General features: G+C 41.5%; 1 protein-coding gene across 1 annotated transcript in view; it reads right to left on the reverse strand.

Moving 5' to 3' along the window:
- The window catches only part of BCKDHB (branched chain keto acid dehydrogenase E1 subunit beta), a 301882-nt gene that overhangs the window by 132977 nt on the left and 149205 nt on the right, over positions 1-19700 (reverse strand). Inside the window, exons 5-7 of the mRNA XM_077289825.1 lie at positions 18672-18827; positions 12588-12696; positions 121-218 (exon numbers count right to left, since the gene is read on the reverse strand). Coding sequence (XP_077145940.1) covers positions 121-218; positions 12588-12696; positions 18672-18827 — 363 coding nt within the window. The remainder of the gene's footprint in view (positions 1-120; positions 219-12587; positions 12697-18671; positions 18828-19700) is intronic.

Here is a 19700-nt window from a genome sequence, read left to right on the forward strand (position 1 = left end):
TGAACAGAACTTGTACATTCCACAAATGCTGGCAGAAATAGGGGTGGCCACGAATGTGCGCTCTCTTCATTCAGTTCTATGGCGGGTCTCAAAATTGTCAAGTTAGCGTGGTATACTAACCTGAGTACCCCAAGATAATAAAGTAACATCGCTTCCTTCCTGAACCACCTCAGCCAGCGACAAAGGGATGTTGTATGGTTCCACAGGAACTTGCTCAACTAAAAAAAGGAGAAAAAAAAAAAAGAATTAAACCATACTGTCAATTTCAGATCTAGTTACTTTCTGATATATTAACATAAGATTATGGAAGACATTAAATTATCTGGCCAGATATACACTCCCTCACTGAAAAACATGACTATCCTTACAAATGTAAATGATCAGTATTATGCTTCATTAAAGTTCAGACAGATAGATAGTGTACACAACTATAAAAGCAATCCGATATTTCACATCTTCATCCAGAATCTGCTTGTCCTCTTCAGACCTGATTCCTTCCATCTTTTCGCACCATGCAAACCAAGAAACAGTATTTTACCACTTTCTGAAAGTGTCATGGTCATCAGTGTTCACCTTCCCAAATCAATCACATTTAAATAGAAGCAGCTCTTCAAATCGAATCTCATAAAAAAAAGTCCAGAGCTGGAAGAAAGGCAGCCAGACTGTCCACGTTAAGCTTTTTATAAATACCAGGGCATAACTTAAGGAGGTTGTCCACTGCTTTATCACTGATCACCTATCCTTAGGATAGGTCACCAATGTCTGATCGGTCGGGGTCAGACACCCCACCGATCAGATGTTCTAGGTGTCGGCAGCCGCAGGCCAGAAATGCTCACTTGTGGAGTTGCTCAGTCTTCTGATAGTGTTGCACCGGCTGGGTACTATACATTGGCCTCCCATTGAATAGGAGGCAGATTTGCAGTACCCTAGTGTTGCCACTTTCAGAAGACGGAGCAGCTCCACTATTTTGCATTTCTGTCCAGCAGCAGCTGCCGACACCGAGAACAACTAATCGGCCGGGATGTCTGGTGTCAGACCCCAACCAATCAGACATTGATGATCTATCCTAAGGATAGATCATCAATGATAAAGTAGTGGACAACTTCTAATCAATATAGACCATAGTGCGACATATGATCTACACATTATACACCAACACATCCTCAAACTATTAAACAGTACTATGTATTTCAGATTTTTTTAAGCAGTGCTGAACATTGAATTTATTGATGCCTCAACAGTTCTTTTTTCCTTACACAGAAGGTTTTCAAAAGACTTGGACACCAATTCATCATCGCCTTTGTGCGTGTATTTTGTCTAGTTTTGTGTGTTTGCTCCCAATTCATTATTCTATTTGTGCTTTCAAAAAGTCACAAAATTTGGTGCAACTCCACTCCAGTAACACCCAAGAGTGATTTTGTGCACAACAAGCTAAATCTCCTTTTTTGTGACTTTGTTCATGAATTGTGAGTGCAATTTTAATGAATTTGTTGCAATAAACATCAACAAATACAATAAGCCCCAAAAGTAACGAGGGTCTTTTAAAAAATATATATATATATAAAAAAAATTAAAAATCAAGTAAATCAAGGCCCTAAATTGTATTTCACAGGGACAAAAAGTTTTACTTAACATTTTCCTTCCCAGTGCTGCCGTTCTGCCACTGCCGTCTTTGTTGACAGGGCTGCAGCAATTACATCATGCCTACAGCACATGATATCTGCAGCCTACATATGGTCCCTGATAAACCCCTTTAAACATAATCCAGTGTAAGGTGTTCTGTCCTGACAGCCATAAACTAGAAAGAATAAGGTCAAGTGGTTGAGCAAAATTTTTACAAAAGAATTAACACTAAGATGAGAAATGAAGAAATTTAGCACTCTCCTTAAAATCTCTTTCTCATAGTATTTATTGGGGGACACTGGAACAATAGGTCTGTCCCACTTGGAGGCTGACACTAACAAAGCATCTTAATAAAAAAAAGTTGGGTCCTCCCCAGCAGACTATACTTTGCCTGTCAACACCAGGCCTACTCAGGGAGAAAAAAAAGAAAAGAAACTAATGCATGAAGAAATTAAATAAATAGAATAACTACCCCAAGAGAAAAAATATATCAATCTTAAATGCAAGTTCAAAGGGCAACTAAGTGTGGATGCTGTGTCTCCCATGAAGACTACGAGAATGATTTTACAGCTAGTACCTAAAATCCTCATTTATCAGTCTCTTCATTGGGGTTCACTGCAATCAAGGAACTTCCTAAAGCTGTGCCTAGAGTGGGGATTACAAATATACTGTTACCTCAGAAGTATTCCCTTTTGCTTAGGCTGTTGCCTGAGCAACTGCTACCGGCAGCGCCTTCCTGCCAAGAATTGTATCTGGCAAAGGTAAAGACCCTGTAAAACTTAGAAAAGGTATGAACTGATGACCAAATAGCTGCCTTGCATAGCGGCAAAAAAATGTCTGGTAACGGACAGCCCAGGAGACCCCCAAAACCTGCATAGAGTCTGCCCTAACACTGAAGGGGGGTGGGGGGGTCTAGACTTCACCCTGTATGCTTCAATAATGGCCAACTAAATCCAGCAAGCAATGTTTGCCTTAGAGGCGGCCAGGCCTTTGTGCTGGCCTTCTGAGATGGCAAAAAAAGGTATCTGAAGGTCTGAATGGAGCGGTGGCTGAAAAGTAGGGCTGCACGGCTCTAATGATGTTCAGCTTGTGTAAAGGTCACTCCATAGGATGAGAGGGAGGAGGGCAGAAGGAAAGTAAGACAACATCCTTGCTAAGGTAGGTGGAAACCAGAGACCACTTATGGAAGAAAAGACGGAACAGGCCGAGACATCACCTTGAACAGGATGATGTAAGAAATACAACATGAGAGGGCAGCCAGCCAGAAAACCCAACAAATGGAGACAACAGCTATAAGAAAATCCACTTTACAAGAGATGGAATGGCGAGATGTCTTTAACTGGCTCAAAGGGTGAGCCCTGAAGCTCCTACAAAACAAGATTGCAAGTCAAAGTATCAAGAATGTCCAAAATGATAGTCTAGCATGTACCACCCCCTGGAGAGAGTTTAACCTTCACATTAGAAGTCAGATCTTTTAAATAGAATAGTCATGGTAGACACCAGACCCGTTAGGAAGCTAAGCAGTCCCGTATCCAGACCTTACTGCAAAAAGGGATGAAGCACCGTCAAGAAAAAAAGATATTGGAGCAATGTCGCTGGACTTACTGCAACAAAAGTAGACCCTCCAAGTACAATGGTAGACATGCAACAAGAAGGGCTTTCGTGCCCTAAAAATAGTCTGGATAACTAGATCAGACAGCCCTGAAGCCTTCAAAATCGTGCCTTCAACAGCCACACTGTTAAACTGGTCGTTCGGAATTCTGATGGAAGAGCAGACCGTGGGAAAAGAAGATCTGGATGTTTCAGAGAGCCCATGTAATATCTGTCAGAAGGTTCATCATGTCTGCATTTCAGGATCTTTGAAGCCAATCTGGAACAACGAACATGAAGGGAATCCTCTCTGGCCTGATCTTCTTCAGAAGTCTCAGTAGCAAGGACAGAGGTGGGAACAGGTATGGGAGAGTGAAGAAAGACCATTGGGATTGTGAATACGTTGATCACGACCGCCAGTAGATCTCAAAATCTGGCCACAAACCTGAATACCTCTTGCAGTTTAGCCTGAATGCCATTAGATTGGTTTCTGGTAGGGCACTTCAGATGTCAATCTATTTGAAGTACTCTGGATGAAGTGACCACTCTTCTGTGGATAACCCCTTGCAGCTCAGAAAATCCATGGGTCAGTTGTCCACTCCTGGGATATGAATCACGGATCAATAGTACTCTTTCTTCCTCCCACTCAAAAATCCTTGAGACCTCTGCTATGGATGATCGACTCAGAGTTCCGATCTGATGGTTGATATGTGTCACCGCAGCGGCATTGTGAGACTGAATGTGTACGAGTAAACCGGAGAGCAGGTACTGCCAATGAAGAAGTAAAAAGAGGACAGCTCTGAGTTTAAATGCGTTGATAGGGAGAATCCCCCCTCCCATTAGCCATACACAGAGAAATGATGGAAGACTGCTCCACATCTGAGGAGACTGGCTTCTGTTGCCAGTACCAGCCACTGAGTAAGGTGGAAAGAACGACTGATATAATAGAGCTGATGCTAGCCACCATCCAAGAGACTAACAGATATAGGATAAGATATAAGCCAATCCACAGAATGCACTGACCAATCTAAACAACAGAAGGGGGTTCTGCAGAGGTCTTGAATGAAACTGCGCAAATGGAACAACTTAGAAAGCCGCCACCCTTCTGCCCAGGAATCTCATACAGAAGCTCAGGGGGCTCTTCATTGGTCGCATCATCTGGATACTGAACTGAGCAGCGGATATTTTCTCCTCTGGGAGCAAGACTCTTGCCTGGACTGTGTCGAATATTATCATCAGAAAACTTAACCACCATGCCGGAATCAGAGAGGCCTTTGCCCTGTTTATAAAGTCACCGAAGCTTACCAAGGTGTCCTAGACCACCTATAGGCTCAAAGTTTATTTTGTTGAGTAAGAAGGAGCCTTGATGAAAATGTTATCCAGGTAAGGAATCATGACAATCCCTCTGGTCCGCAGCAGTGCCATAACTGGAGTAATGACCCTTGTAAAAACCATGGGCACTGCGGCCCAGCCGAAAGGAAAAGTAACAAACTGAAAATTATCCTCGCTATCAAATGAAATGATCCTGCAATCATCAACCACTGTTGTCTTCTGCTGATGTCCAAGCCTTTTTGAATTCCCAAGCTTATCAGTGCACTTTTATTTATTTTTTTTAGAATGTACCAAACTGTTGATTTGGCAACTGCTCTCTTTGATGGGTTTCCTTTTTTCAGACTAATGATAGTCTGTTTCTCTTCCATTGAGAGCTCCTTTGACCGCATGTTGTGTGTTCACAGCAATAGCTTCGAAATGCAAATGCCACACCTGGATTCAGCACGAGACCTTTTCCCTGCTTAATTGATTATGGATTAACGAGTGAATAGCCCATGCAGTTCATTAAATAGCTTTTGGTCCCTTGAAAAAGAGGCAACTACATATTAAAGAGTTGTAATTCCTAAACCATTACTCCAATTAGGATGTAAATGAATTAAAGATGAGAATTTGCACTCTAAGGCCATATTGATTTTATAACTTTATCTTGAATATGTTTTGGTAACCAACTAAAATGCCAAAACTTGTGTTACTGTCCAAATATTTCTGCACCTAACTGTTGACTAGTCTAATTGAATGTGCAATAATTTAATAATTTACATGTGAAATCACCATCTTTTTACTACAGAATCTGATTAAATAGGTGATCTGTCATGTCCATATAACATGGTCTTAAAATTTGCATTAAAAAGAAAAGTGAATTGTTTAAACATTAATACAGATTTTCCATTGAAGTCAACAAGAGGTGGATTTTAAGTGGATTTCTCTTCCATGCTACATCTGCATGTAATAATCATTTTGTGTGAACATTCAATTAGGTTTTAAACTAGATCCAAGGCACTGCTTGAGCTTTGGCAATTGGATAATAAATAAAATACAGTTTTACAATAAAAGAATGTTTGTTCATCAATAAGTTATGAACTATCGCAAAAAAAAAAAACACAGAAAAAAAGGACCAATAGTTTTCCAGCAAGATTTTAGCACTGAATGTGTTGTAGTATGAGTAATATAAGAGATAAAGAAGGCACAAAAATACAGTTATGCACTGTATTTTTGTGCCTTCTTTATCTCTTATATTACTCATACTACAACACATTCAGAATTATATCATAGAAAAAATAAATGAAAAAAAACAAAGCAGAAAAATGCTAACGAAATGTGATTCATTTATATCTGCGCAAGCTCTGGAAAAATGAGTGTGTTATCATATTAGCAAACACTTGCAGCTTCCTTCTCACCATAGCAACCATTGATGCAAGTTCTATTCATTCCGCCATCACTTTCTGCATGTCATATGTGGTACAATAAGCTACACAGAAAAGGTCAAAAGACGAAGAGTCTCGATTACTCGCCTGAGCTGGAGAATGTCAAGGTGACTCATCTTTCCTCCTGATTCTTTATAATTACATCCTTATTGGCAGAAATAAGAATGCAAACCAGCTCCTAACCTATCTGCAGGAAATCAGGACAGCATGAATAATGCAGCCAAGTGATGAAAGCTTAATGCACCGTACTATAGAGAGTCAAGGTTTCCTACAAGCTAGGAATTCCACTTCTGTACCAGCTTTACAAATGGTCCTGGCAAACTGTAGGTTTGGATGATATGGATCATTGCAACATAAGGCATTAATTAGCAGGCAGTACATTCATCAGGGACCACGGGGTGTACAGTTCATGAGTCGGACTATGTGGCAGAGAGGAACTTCAAGAATATGCACAAATTGTAATCCACTCAAGCAGGAGGTTAACACAACAATGCAAGTTCTGCAGTCTAAGTTACCCCTTTACAGAATCTGCCGAAGTCAAGAAATGACAAATGCCCGTAAAAAAATTTTTAAATAAAGGTGCTCCCGGAATATGCGCTTCACGTCACGCGGCACAGTTTCCGGATGTCAGGGAGGCAATTTTTAGGTCCATGTTTTATTCCAGCACCAAGATCTGAGCTTCACTTGTAACCAGTAATATCTGTTCATGTTGCACACAACATGTCCCTTGTTTGTGGACGGGAAGCATTATTTTTAGCCTTTGAAATCAGGCAAGTGAGAATCACCACTCTATGCACTCAAAGTACATTGGTCACAGAGGCAACATTCAATCAGGACTGGGAGATAGGTGTGGAAAGAGCGCCACCGAGACGCTGGGACCTTTCATAGAGGAGCATGAATAGGACTTTTCACAGTGGCGTTTTTATGCAGCCCGCACTCTTATTCTGTATAACAACATACAAATATTTATATGGCCCCCAACAGTTCTGACCACAATAAAGTTCCGTTAAATAGCAATCTAGAGTTGTTGAAAAGTACATTTAATGTTTTTACACAAAAAATTGTACAATTATACATTGTACAGAATTACACACACATATATATATACAGTATATATACAGTATATATATATATATATATATATATATATATATATATATATATATATATATATATATACTTCTCCGTTTGGACTTCGGACTCATTCACACGTCAGTTTTTCATGTACGAATAGAACTACATTGATCCTGATTAGGTGGCTCTTTTTTTTTTATGGTAAACCAAGGAAAGTGTGAGGGAATGTTTATTTAACTAAATATTTTTGTGTGTTTTTTCTTTTTTACTTGCTTATTTCAAAAGGGGGGTGTCTGATAAACACCGCACCATTACTAACCCCAGGGCTTGATGCCAGCTGTGTTTTTGGACAATTCACAGCTGCCAACGCCAAGCACCATTATCCCAATTGCCAAAGCACCAGGATAATCGGGAAGAGAAAGGCGAAGTGCCAGAATTGGAGCATCTCATGTAATGGCCACTTCTGTGGCGGCTGTGTATTGGTATTTCTAGGCTGGGAAGGGCCCAATAACCAGGGACCTTTCCAGCCTGACAATATCAGCTGTCTGCTTTACCTTTGCTGGTTACAAAAAGTAAGGGGGACCCCATGTCATTCTTTTTCATTCATTCATTTAATAATTTAAAGAAATCTGTCCAATAAGCTCCATAGCAATTTTATTATATGGGGGGAGTTTGTCCAATTATAGGTCTTTGCCTGTCTATCTCTATCTATCTATCTCTATAGGGTTCACTGGGGTCCAAAAATCCTTGTAATTGTATTTTTTCCGCCAAGAGGTTCAGAAATGGTGCAGAAATGACTGCATCCAAATACTCAACGTATACATATACCTTTACAGTTCTCTCTGCTCTTCATTTCCCATAAATCAGCACTTGAGATTGCAGCAGGTTGGGGGGGGGGGAGAGTGTTGCATATGACGGATCAGAGTGTGTACAGTGGAGAAAGCATCTATCTTCTCAGGGAAGGCAGAGAAAACTTACAGTAAGTAGGGAGAAAAGCAAATCAAGGGGAAATCACTTAAGGACTAACGCTTTGCCGATACATGTGGATTAGTGAAGACAGCAGCACCCTGGATACACACTAATCTCAAAAGAAAAGTCTGAAACTAGAACCAAAATTGGAAACTGTATATCAGGGGGGGGTCTAAAAAGGAAATGAAGATCAGACAAAACACGAACTGAAAGTTTGTTTTTAAACCATAACAACTAGGTGTCCAAAGCTTTTAAAGAAATCCCTACACTATAAAACAGTGATCATTTTAGCAAGTTAGATTATACAAACCTATAAATACATTTAATTTCCACTTTCAAACAATAACTTTCTAACCTAGTAAGATAGTATGCCATGAATTTCTATAACCTTAACCCATCAAAATAAATGAAAATCGTTATGTAACAGTTATTCCTCACCCTGCTGAATGTTCTATTTAATATCAGTCATATTCCCTCATTCACGGGCAGTCTGTTTTAGATGTTTATAGAGCCGCGTAGATGTGAGAACCAACCATGAATCACTTATAATCATTTCTCACAAATCAACGCAGATGGCAGTGACCTTCCCTTCTTCGGTACAGATGTCACATGAACAAAATGGTGTGTTTAAAAGTAAAGTAATTTTTTTATAGGGAAAAAAGCAAAACTAATTCACATACACAATTATTAAGTAACGGAGCAGAAGCCATAGGGCTTAAACAACCATTCAATTTGCCGCAAATGGGTGCTAAAATCAAAATAAAATAAGGGAGCAATTGTGAAATCATAACGCAACAAGAATTTATACAAATATATATATATATATATATATATAAATGCATACACTCTATTCGTAAAAACACAGCAAATGTAACATATAAACTATTCCTTTTCTATGAGATCGTAGATATTACTGGTTCAAATGGTCAATGTGCTGGCTGATAGGATTTCATGGTCAGTCAAGCTTGCGTCCTATGTCGGTAAAAAAAATATAGTAATACCTCATCCCATCTGTCGTATCAATGGCTCCTGCTACAACTGATCCAACATAAGGCACTTAGCACAAGAGCAGAGGTCGTTGCATGCACAACTGAGTTTTAGCGCTGTCAAATCTATGTGAAACGGTTTATCACAAATGTTAATCAATTCTTTTATGAAAATAAGGTGACAATTTGTAGATTGTTGGGGTCCGACGTTTAGGACCATAATCAGTAGCCAGGATGCAAAACTCTTAGCTCCAGTGTGCACGTGTGACCACCTTTCCATTCGTTCTCTATGGGACTCCAGAAGTCTTGAGAGCACACTTCCGCTCTATTTCAACACATTCTGGTTATTGGTGGGATCCCAACGGTTGGACCCCACTGATCTATACGTTAGCACCAGTGGCATAACTTGAAACTCATGGGCCCCGATGCAAAATCTCCAACGGGGCACCCAAATATTTTAAATCTTTAATAGCAATAGTCTTTTTTCATAGGCCTAAGGGACTTTTAGGGCCCCCTACCCCCTAGGCTCCAGAGCCCGGGTGCGATTGCAACCCCTGCACCTGTTGTAGTTACACCCCTGGTTAGCACCTATCCTCTGGATAAACAGTAATGTCTTCTTACGTGAATACTACTTTAGGGTGTTAATCCTTTTATGATTATTTGCCCAAAGTTGTTGAAAATAACATTATATTAGGAATTGACTTGGAATGCTATTAGCAGATGAGAATCCATGTCTATATTTGAAAGTGACACCCCTACTTTTTTATACAATCTTCTCAACTAAGTGCATGGCAATGCAGACAAAGCGTTATCTAGGGATTATTTTTTTTGCTATATACCTAAAAACTAACATGCAGGTAGTTGATAGAGGCAGCTACCTGCTTTTTGTACATGGCGCTGGCACAGAGACGTCATTGACCGCTCCTGCTGGTGATTCAGCTGTTCCATGTCCTCTTTTGGGCTGCTCTGTCTACAAGGCGTGACTGCTGACGTCATGCTGATTGACACCAACAGTTGGCTTCCTGCATTTAGGCAGTGGGAGGTGGCTGTCCATCAGCAAGACATCAGCAGTCAACATGGTAGAACAGAAATGAAGCCGCCGCTCTGTCAACGTGATGTCAGCAGAAGCTGCTGAATCGCCGACAGGAGCTTAGGCACACTAACGAAAAGAACAGGATGACCCCCCCTTTAAATGTGGGATATAAATTTGTAAACTTTTCTAAAGCAGTGTTTGGTCTAAGGGGCGGGTAAGGGTATAGTTTTTATTATCATATTGAAATGTATTGATACAAAATTATCGGATTAAAAAGAAAACTGTATATGGGAAGCTAGCACATGAATGGTATTGTGCAGTGCTTTCCAATGGTGGCGGCCCATCCAATGGTAGCCATGTTAGGACAGGATTAGCAAGCAGTCTGTGTCCAGGAGGCTACACAAATCAAGAAACCTGCGCTGATCTCCAATCGACAATATACAAGGCAATACATTGGATTCCATTTTTTTTTACATTAGTGGAAATCATCATAAGCCATTCGAAAAAAGTATTATTTCATGCCACCAAGTGACAGAGCTAGAACAGCCAGACATAAACCTGTAAGTAAAGATACATGATCTGGATAGTCAGATTCTGGGCACTTTGGTCCCAAATAGACAGTTTTAGTGCACAAAGATGACACAGAATTGTGTCATGCATCATTAATGGCCACCTATGGAGTAGTATAGATCTCCAGAAATATACGCACAATACTGGGATACATCCAGCGTTGAAGGGACATAATTTAGGGCTCAATAAAACCGACAACTGGTAATTCAGTTTTAGAAATTTCTCTCATTTTTTTCGCTGTTGTACTTCAGTATCCGAGGAAACCGAAAAAACATTGGCTCCAGTACTCACATTTTATCGACTTAAAATAGATTTCAGATTTGAGTAAAATACTCCGGTCCTTAGAACTACATGGCACTGTATGTCCATGGCTCCTTCTAGCATAGAGGTCGATAAAGCAATCCAGATTAACCTCCTGGGCTATTGTCCAATCACATATCAAGACCTTGTCAGACAGACATTTCTACAAGCGCAGTAACACTGTGCGCTCCAAATCTGTGTGCCAGTGAGCTAAACGTCGAGCACATGAGGTACTAGCACTAGCCACTAGATTTTTACCCAGATTAGCCACGATGACTGATATTGGCTTCCATCTATCATGGAAAGGAAAAAGATATTTTTTATAACCCCTTTTATATTATTCCCAAATAAAGAAAACTTACAGGGAGTCTGTCAGCACAAAATAATTGTTCAGAGCAAGCACAGAACATTGCCAAGTACATAATCTCTCCCAAAATTGGTCCTTTAGGCCCCAATGCATCACTTGTGGGGGGGGGGGGGTGTTTGTTTTTTCACCCCTTCACCTCTAGGCCATTTCCCTTTTTTTAAAAAAATTATTATTTTAATTTTTTCCTCCTAGTCTTCCAAGAGCCATAACTTTTTTTTCCATTTTCCAGCCGTATGAAGGCTTGTTTTTTGCGGGACAAATTGTACTTTTGAATGACATCATTCATTTCATCATGTGATACACTGGTGTGTGGAAAGTGCAAAAAACGTACAATTTCACAATTGTTTTGGGGGTTATTTACCATGATCACTACATGGAAAAATGTACTTAGCACTAAGATCCTTCAGGTCAGTATCGTTACATAGAATCCTAGCATGCATCGTTTTGTTTTGTTTTTTTTTATTTCGGTGGTGGGGAAAAATTTCTTGTGTTACTATTTTCTAAGACCCAAATGTTTTCATTCGTGATATGGTGTTATCTGAAGGCTTATTTTTTGCACCCCGAACGGACGTGTTTATTGATACCCCATTTTGAGGTTTTTTTGCTCATTACACCGCTAACCAACGGCATTAATTTATTTTATATTTTGAAAGAGGTTGGACTTTTACGAACGCAGAGATACCAAATGTGTATTTTGTATTCATTTTTTGTAATTTTATTTTTTGAAGGGAGGCAATGTGAACATGTTTTTCTTTCCTTTATTTTTTTGTTATTTTTATTTTTAAGGCGGCTTGCCCATGAACAGGAATAGCTGCACTGTACAATACATGCTGTGGATGGGATTTATAGAAATCCCATGCCAACAGTGCTTCCATTTGATGCCATGCAGCGCGTCACTGAGAAAAGTTCACATGATAATGTAACAAACAAGACCCAGACAGCTATATAATGACAGAAAGAAAAGAAAATAAAACTCATGGCTTAGAATAACTGCACCTTAGGAGTTAATATTTCCTCTTGTTTGATGAATATGCTAGACGACTATATGTGTGCGTTTGATAAAACATTATGCATATATACAAAGTAGAATCTTAATTAAAAATAAAAGTGTAGATGACTAAATCCGTAAAGGCTTGGCCAAGGAAAATATGGATAAGCCAGGAGAGTTCTAATGGCCAAAGCACACAACTGCTGCCTTAAGTAAAAACATTTGCCTGCAACCATGTACCATTTAATTCTAAATAAGCAAAGCCAAAAATGTTCTTCATGCAGCCAAAACCTAAATCTAGCCATATGAATATAAGCCCTCAGCACATTACCTGCAGCTCTGTACAGTATTTTGGGTTCAAAGAAAATACATGGGTTCTTATCTTCAATGCAGGAGAGCAGCAAACCCTTGGCCTGGACGGGACTCCGAGGTATGACAACCTAAAACACAAGGCAGAGTGCAAAACCAGAATTAGATTAAAGTGCAACATCAAAGTCATAATATACATACGATATTGGCAACAATTCACACACGGCTATGTGCACATGTTGCGGATTTTGTGGCGGATCCGTAGCATTATTTACGCATGGAATCGCATCAAATCCGCAGTGTAGTGCACTATCAATGTTATTCTATGTGAAATGAAGAATTGGTGTGCACAAGCAAAATCAGTGCAGATTTGCAGAATTTTATTTTCCACATCATATCAATTCTTTTTGCGGATCTGCAGCGTTTCTGCACCCATTGACTTACATTGAGTCAGGCACATCCGCAGCAAACCCGCAGGTGTAAAAAAGATCTGCGGATTTGCTGCGGATGTGGGTGCGAGAAACGCTGCAGATCGGGAGGAGGGAAGTATGTGGGCGTAGACTGTGTGCATGTCTGTGTGCAGGGGTCTGCGTGTATGTGTGGGTCGGTGTGTGTGTGTGTGTGTGTGTGTGTGTGTGTGTGTGTGTGTGTGTGTGTGTGTGTGTGTGTGTGTGTAATTGTCTGATGGGACTACTGCTCCCATCCGGCTATGAATGCTCACAGTGACAGCATTGCTGATGATGGAAAAGTATACAAAAATGCAAGAAAAAAATTCCCATATATAGGGAACACCACAAACAAGATAGACACTCAATTTATTGTAGAAAAAGTCATAACACTTAGGACACAACAATTTAAAAACATTTAAAATAATTATGAAAATCCAAAATAGCCATGCCCAATAATGTGGATCATGGACACCCCGTGACTACCTAAACATGCTCGATGCTCTAAGCATGGACTCAAGAATAAATATTAGGATACAAAAAGATGTATAAATATGAGCGGCCCCTATCTATTCACAGAACCATATAGAAAAATGTGGTGGAAAAAACAATAAAATACAAAAGAGTTTTGTATATACGCCCGTACAAGAATTAACGTACATAGACATATATCAACAGGTTTTAGTAGACAATAATAACCATATCCGGGCAAATAGGTAATATAGTATCAACAATAAAGGCAGAATCCTAGAGTACTAAAGTACAGCCGTCTGATAAACCCAGCTGTGTATACCTAGTCAAATGCCCAAAAAGATGTTTATATGTTGCTATACAAAACCTGTTATCCACCTAAAAGTAAGGAGAGAAAAAGGAAGGCCAGAGCTCAGATCCCACAAATGGGGCATGCAAATATCCAACCTTGGATATTCGATGATGGGAAAGTAGTCACATCAGACAATGCATGTGTTTAGTAGTAAAAAAAAAAACCCCAAAAAATAAACATACAGAGCATACAGCAGACATACAGGACATACATTACAGACAGTACATACAACATATAACATACAGTACATACTCACCAATCACCTAGTCCCTGAAGCCCTCGATCTAATAAAATAACATAAAGCAACCTTTACTTACCTTTCCGCCGTAGTCCAGTTAATAACGAGTGTCCCATGACGATCTCCCGTGTAGAACAGTGACATCGGGTGACAGGCTCGGGCTGGCCCACCGGAGAACCGGAGGATTCACTGGTGGGCCCAGGCACTGACACCTGCTGGCATACTGGCCAGCACCTGCTGGCCTAGGGCCCCCACTGCTTCAAGGGCCCCCACTGTTCCAGGGACCCCCAGCCAGTGGCTATGGGGCCCCTGAGTCAAGGGGGCCCACCTTGTGCCAGTGTAGCAGCAGGTGGAGACAGGATCTTGTTGCCACTGCTAAAGCAAAATGAATATTCACGCTTCCCCACGCCCCTATGGGCGTGGAGAGGCGTGAATACCATTTCTCTTTAATGGCGGGCAGCGTTAGCCGCAGGCTGAAGCTAACACTGACCGCATGTAAAGCCCCACCACTGCATCACACACGCACACACACAAAGCACCACACACACACATGCAGGGACACAGACAGACAGCGCAGCACATCCCGGCGTCCTGCTTCCTGTCTGAGACAACACAGCTAAATGACATCATCATCCAGTGCGCTCTTTCAGACAGAAAGCTGCCGATGAGGAAGAGGCTGCCAGGATGTGCTGCGGGGAGGTGTGCTATGCCATGTGTCTGTGTGCCTGCGTGTGTGTGTGTGTGTGTGTGTGTGTGGTGCTTTGTGTGCGAGTGTGAGAGAGTGATGTGGTGTGTGTGTGTGAGAGGGGTGATGGGCAATGATGGCAGTGGGGGGAGACAATGATGGAGATGATGGGCAATTATGGCGGTGGGGGAGACAATGATGGAGGTGATGGGCAATGATGGTGGTGGGGGAGGCAATGATGGAGGTGATGGGCAATGATGGTGAGGGGAGGCAATGATGGAGGTTATGGGCAATGATGGTGAGGGGAAGCAATGATGGAGCTGATGGGCAATGATGGTGAGGGGAGGCAATGATGGAGGTGATGGGCAATGATGGTGTGGAGGCAATTATGGAGGTGATTGGCAACGATGGTGGGGGGAGGAAATGATGGATGTGATTAGGTAATGATGGTGGGGGAGGCAAGGATGGCGGTGATAGGCAATGATGGTGGGGAGAGGCAATGATGCAGGTGATGGGCAATGATGGTGGGGGAGGCAATTATGGAGGTGATAGGCAATGATGGTGGGGGAGGCAATGATGGCGGTGATAGGCAATGATGGTGGGGGAGGCAATGATGGAGGTGATGGGCAACGATGGTTGGGGAGAGGCAATGATGGAGGTGATTAGGCAATGATAGTGGGGAAGGCAATGATGGAGGTGATGAGCAATGATGGAAGTGATGGGCAATGATGGTGGTGGGGAGGCAATGATGGAGGTGATGAAATGGGCAATGATGGTGGCGGGGGAGGCAATAATGGAGGTGATGAAATGGACAATGATGGTGGTGGAGGAGGAAGCAATGATAGAGTTGGTGGAATGGGCAGTGGAGGGGAGAATGATGGGGTGGGGGAGAAGGCAATGATGGGGGTGGTGATGAGGAAAATGATGGGGTGAAGAAGGGCTGCATTATACTTTATGAGGGGGCTACATTATATTCTGTGCAGGGACTGTATTATTCTAAGGGGACTACATTATATTCTGGGGGGCTACAGTATACTATATGAGGGGGCTACAGTATACCCTATGGGGGGCTGCATTATATTCTGTGGTGGGGCTGCATTATTCTCTCATGGGACTACATTATATTCTGGGGGGCTAAATCATACTATATGAGGGGGGCAGCATTATGACCTATGAGGGGGCTACAGTATACTCTATGGGGGGCTGCATTATATTCTGTGGTGGGCTGCATTATACTATATGAGGGGGGGGCTGCATTATATTCTATGGAGGGGACTGCGTTATACCTGAGGGGGTTGCATTATATTTTGTGGGGTGCTGCATTATACTCTATGAGAGGGGGCTGCATTTTATTTTATGAGGGGGCTACATTATATTCTATGAGGGGGAGACATTATATTCTATGAGGGGGTGACATTATATTGAATGATTTTCTCTGGTGGGCCCAAGGTGCTCCAGTCCGACGCTGTCAGGTGATGTCAGTGCGCTACAGGGCCTCTGCGATGAACTAACAGGCGGAGGTAATCCTCCGCAATGTATCCCTCCGCCGCTTCCGGGAGAGAGGTCACCTGAGTTCATTCTCTCACTGGCAGCGCTGTGTGAGAAAATTCCCACGCATCATTGAAGTAAAGTGAGCCCAAACTCAGGTAACCTCTTCAGCGATGCACTGCAGGAGCCATTATGTCCTGTCAGTGCATTGTGGGAGGCCCTGTAGAGCAGTGACATCACCCGATGTCACTGTTCTATAGGGGAGATCGTCGTGGCACACTCGTTATTAATTGGACTGATCGGAACGGGAGTATACTGTTGGTTTATTTTTTTATTTTTTTGCAGGCGATTGATGGCTTCTGGGAATTAGACGTGGTTGTAAGTAAGGTGAAATTAAGAATACTAAAATACTTTTTTCTGGCTGTGCCTTTATTAAACCCTTTCACTACTATAGGATTAGTAATGGATAGGTGTCTTATTGACGCCTGTCTATTAGTAACCGGGCTTAACGTCACCTTACAATCAAAGGTGACATTAACCCCTTATTACCCCATATGCCACCGCTACAGGGAAGTGGGAAGAGAGAGGCTAAGTCCCAGAATTAATAATAAGAATAATTTTATTTATATAGCGCCAACATATTCCGCAGCGCTTTACAAATTATAGAGGGGACTTGTACAGACAATAGACATTACAGCATAACAGAAATCACAGTTCAAAATAGATACCAGGAGGAATGAGGGCCCTGCTCGCAAGCTTACAAACTATGAGGAAAAGGGGAGACACGAGAGGTGGAATTGGCATATCTTACAGATGCGCCATTTCTGGGGGCGGCTGAGTGCTGGTATTTGTAGCCGAGGGGGGGGGGGGGGGGCAATATCCATGGCCCCTCTCTAGGCTATGAATATCAGCCCGCAGCTGTCAGCATAGCCTTTCTGGCTATTAATTATAGGGGGACCCCACGTCATTTGGGGGGGTCCCCTATTTCACTGTTTTAATTGCAGTAAAGGCTACTTATACAGCTGCGGGCTGAAATTCATAGCCTGGGAAGATCCATGATTATTAACCCCTTCCAAGGCTGGAAACATTGGCCCCCAGCCATCAGCTTTCCGTCTCTGGTGCAGAAAGTTGCGCGGGAGCCCACGCCATTCTTTCCCTTTTTTTTAATTAAAGATATTGCGTGCAGATTTTGTGCATGCATCTTTATCTAACTATTTATGTACCATTTTATTAGGTTCATCACTAAACATTGGCCTTGGTATTATCTATCTATCATCTCCTATCTATTATCTATCATCTATCTGTCTGTCTATATCTGTCTGTCTGTGTGTGTGTATAAACATTATTCGTCAATGGAGTATGTAAAATAAGAAGTTGGACAAAGAAATGACATCACAATTCTTTTTTCTTTTTGTTAAATAATAGATCTTTATTTAGGTTACAAAAACGCAGACAAATACGCATGAAAAAAAAGCATGAAAATATGCACAAAAAAACGCATCAAAACCGAGGCAAAACCGCATGGATTTTTACCTGCGTTTTCTGCCAAGAGATGCAGATTCTGTGCTAAAAATTCTGCAGATAAATCTGCAACATGTGCACATACCCTTACAATTCAAAGGACGGCACAACAATTTATTACTAAGTTACGCCATACTTGCAAATACAAGGGGAAGTTAATACAGCATTCTGCTGGGATGCAGTGTATGAGGAAGGTGGCACAATGCAACATACTGATGGTAGCACAAGTGCAAGATACTATATTAGGCCAGCCTTCTCATATCTGCAAAACATGGTCCATTCTTGGGTCGCAAGGCCAGGCCTGACTGCCCAGGTTCCTGTCCTGAGCCAATTGTCAGATAAATTAAGTAATTTGCTCAGGTCAAGAGATCCAATCAGGTATTCTGATCCAAGTACGGTCTGTAAACACGATGTGTGAAACTGGCCTAATATTGCTGCCTGCCTAGTGCTTTAACCTGCTCTTTTTTCACCAAAGGTGCTTTCACATTGCGTTCAGGCATCCAGTTGGTGGCCCCAATGGGGCTTAAGTCCAGACACCCTGCAAAACGAGATTCGGACATAAGCATCGACGGGGTCATATACTAGAATGGTGCCGGCAGAGCAAATGTGCCCTCTGCCATATATAATTTTCGACAGTGTACGCCTACTGGAGAAGGACACCCAGATTTAATAGACTGCACCTGGGTGGCCACCTCCAGTAGGTGCATACGCCCGAAAATGTTGCACGTCAACGCGCACACTTGCTCTGCCAACACAGTATTGGTTGCATGCATCCAAAAAATATGCCTATATGTGTTGAGTGCGATTTATAAATTGATAGTTATTGGTCCCACAATTTTGCCAGTAAATGTGTAGTTTTACCTGCATAACGGCATAGTGACACTACAGTTATATATAGATCGTACCTTTATACCAGGCGTGTGAGCAAAATAGGCCTCAGGACTTTGGGAATGATAAAGTGCACCATGGCCAACACAACCCCAAGGTGCTCTAATGGTCAGGCTCCCACAATTGAAAAGGTCACCGGAACGGTATCGATATTTTGCCGCTTCATTAACAATCTGTAGAATAGAAATAAATGATAATTAATCCTAAATATTTAAAGAAATGTAGATGATGTCATACCATCATGACCACAACAAATAAATAGTCGTGATTTTTACACAATGCTGACATCCTATAATACATTATAATATAGCTAGAAAGATGCCCAGGTATATAGGGAGTGATTTAGCATAACTACCTCACTACAGAATGATTGTTTCCCCACTTACCATGACGTTACATGCACGTGTACCCACATACACAAAGTTTGCTACCTTGCAGAAGTAATAGCACCCATTTTATAAAATCATTTATAGATCTATTGAAATAAACTGTACAATATAAGCTTACATGTTGCATTAAGCTGCACTCCTCAACATTGAAATTTCAACACCAAGAAGGAAAAGTCATTGAATTATATAATTGCAGAATCTAGAGACATGTTACGGTAACGTAAACGACGAAAAGAAACACAAATTTTTAAAAACCATCTCATTTATTCAGTGACGATTATGAGCACAACCCGCAGAAATACACGCACTTAATGTGATTAATAGCATGCCAAGGAATATATTACTGAGAGTGTGAGGAATCTTATGCCATGCTGTATCACTTGGGTATATAAATCATCAAGATCTGCTGCTGGCAGCTCCCTTTGTAATTGCCGCCCAATGTCCCAGATACAATGGGAGACAAGTCCAGAGACTGTAGGCTACGGCAGCAAATTTAGACCCCATAGACTGCTCACAATAGCACGAGGAACATTCTAGTTGGCGTTTTCGTGTTGAAAAATGGTTGCTATGATACACTGGAGAAATTGGGGTACCACTGGTTCCATGATTGATCCATTCTGTACTGCAAGCGAAATTGGACATCACATACCAAGCCAG

Source organism: Ranitomeya variabilis, chromosome 2, assembly GCF_051348905.1.
Source record: "Ranitomeya variabilis isolate aRanVar5 chromosome 2, aRanVar5.hap1, whole genome shotgun sequence".
Lineage (NCBI taxonomy): Eukaryota > Metazoa > Chordata > Amphibia > Anura > Dendrobatidae > Ranitomeya > Ranitomeya variabilis.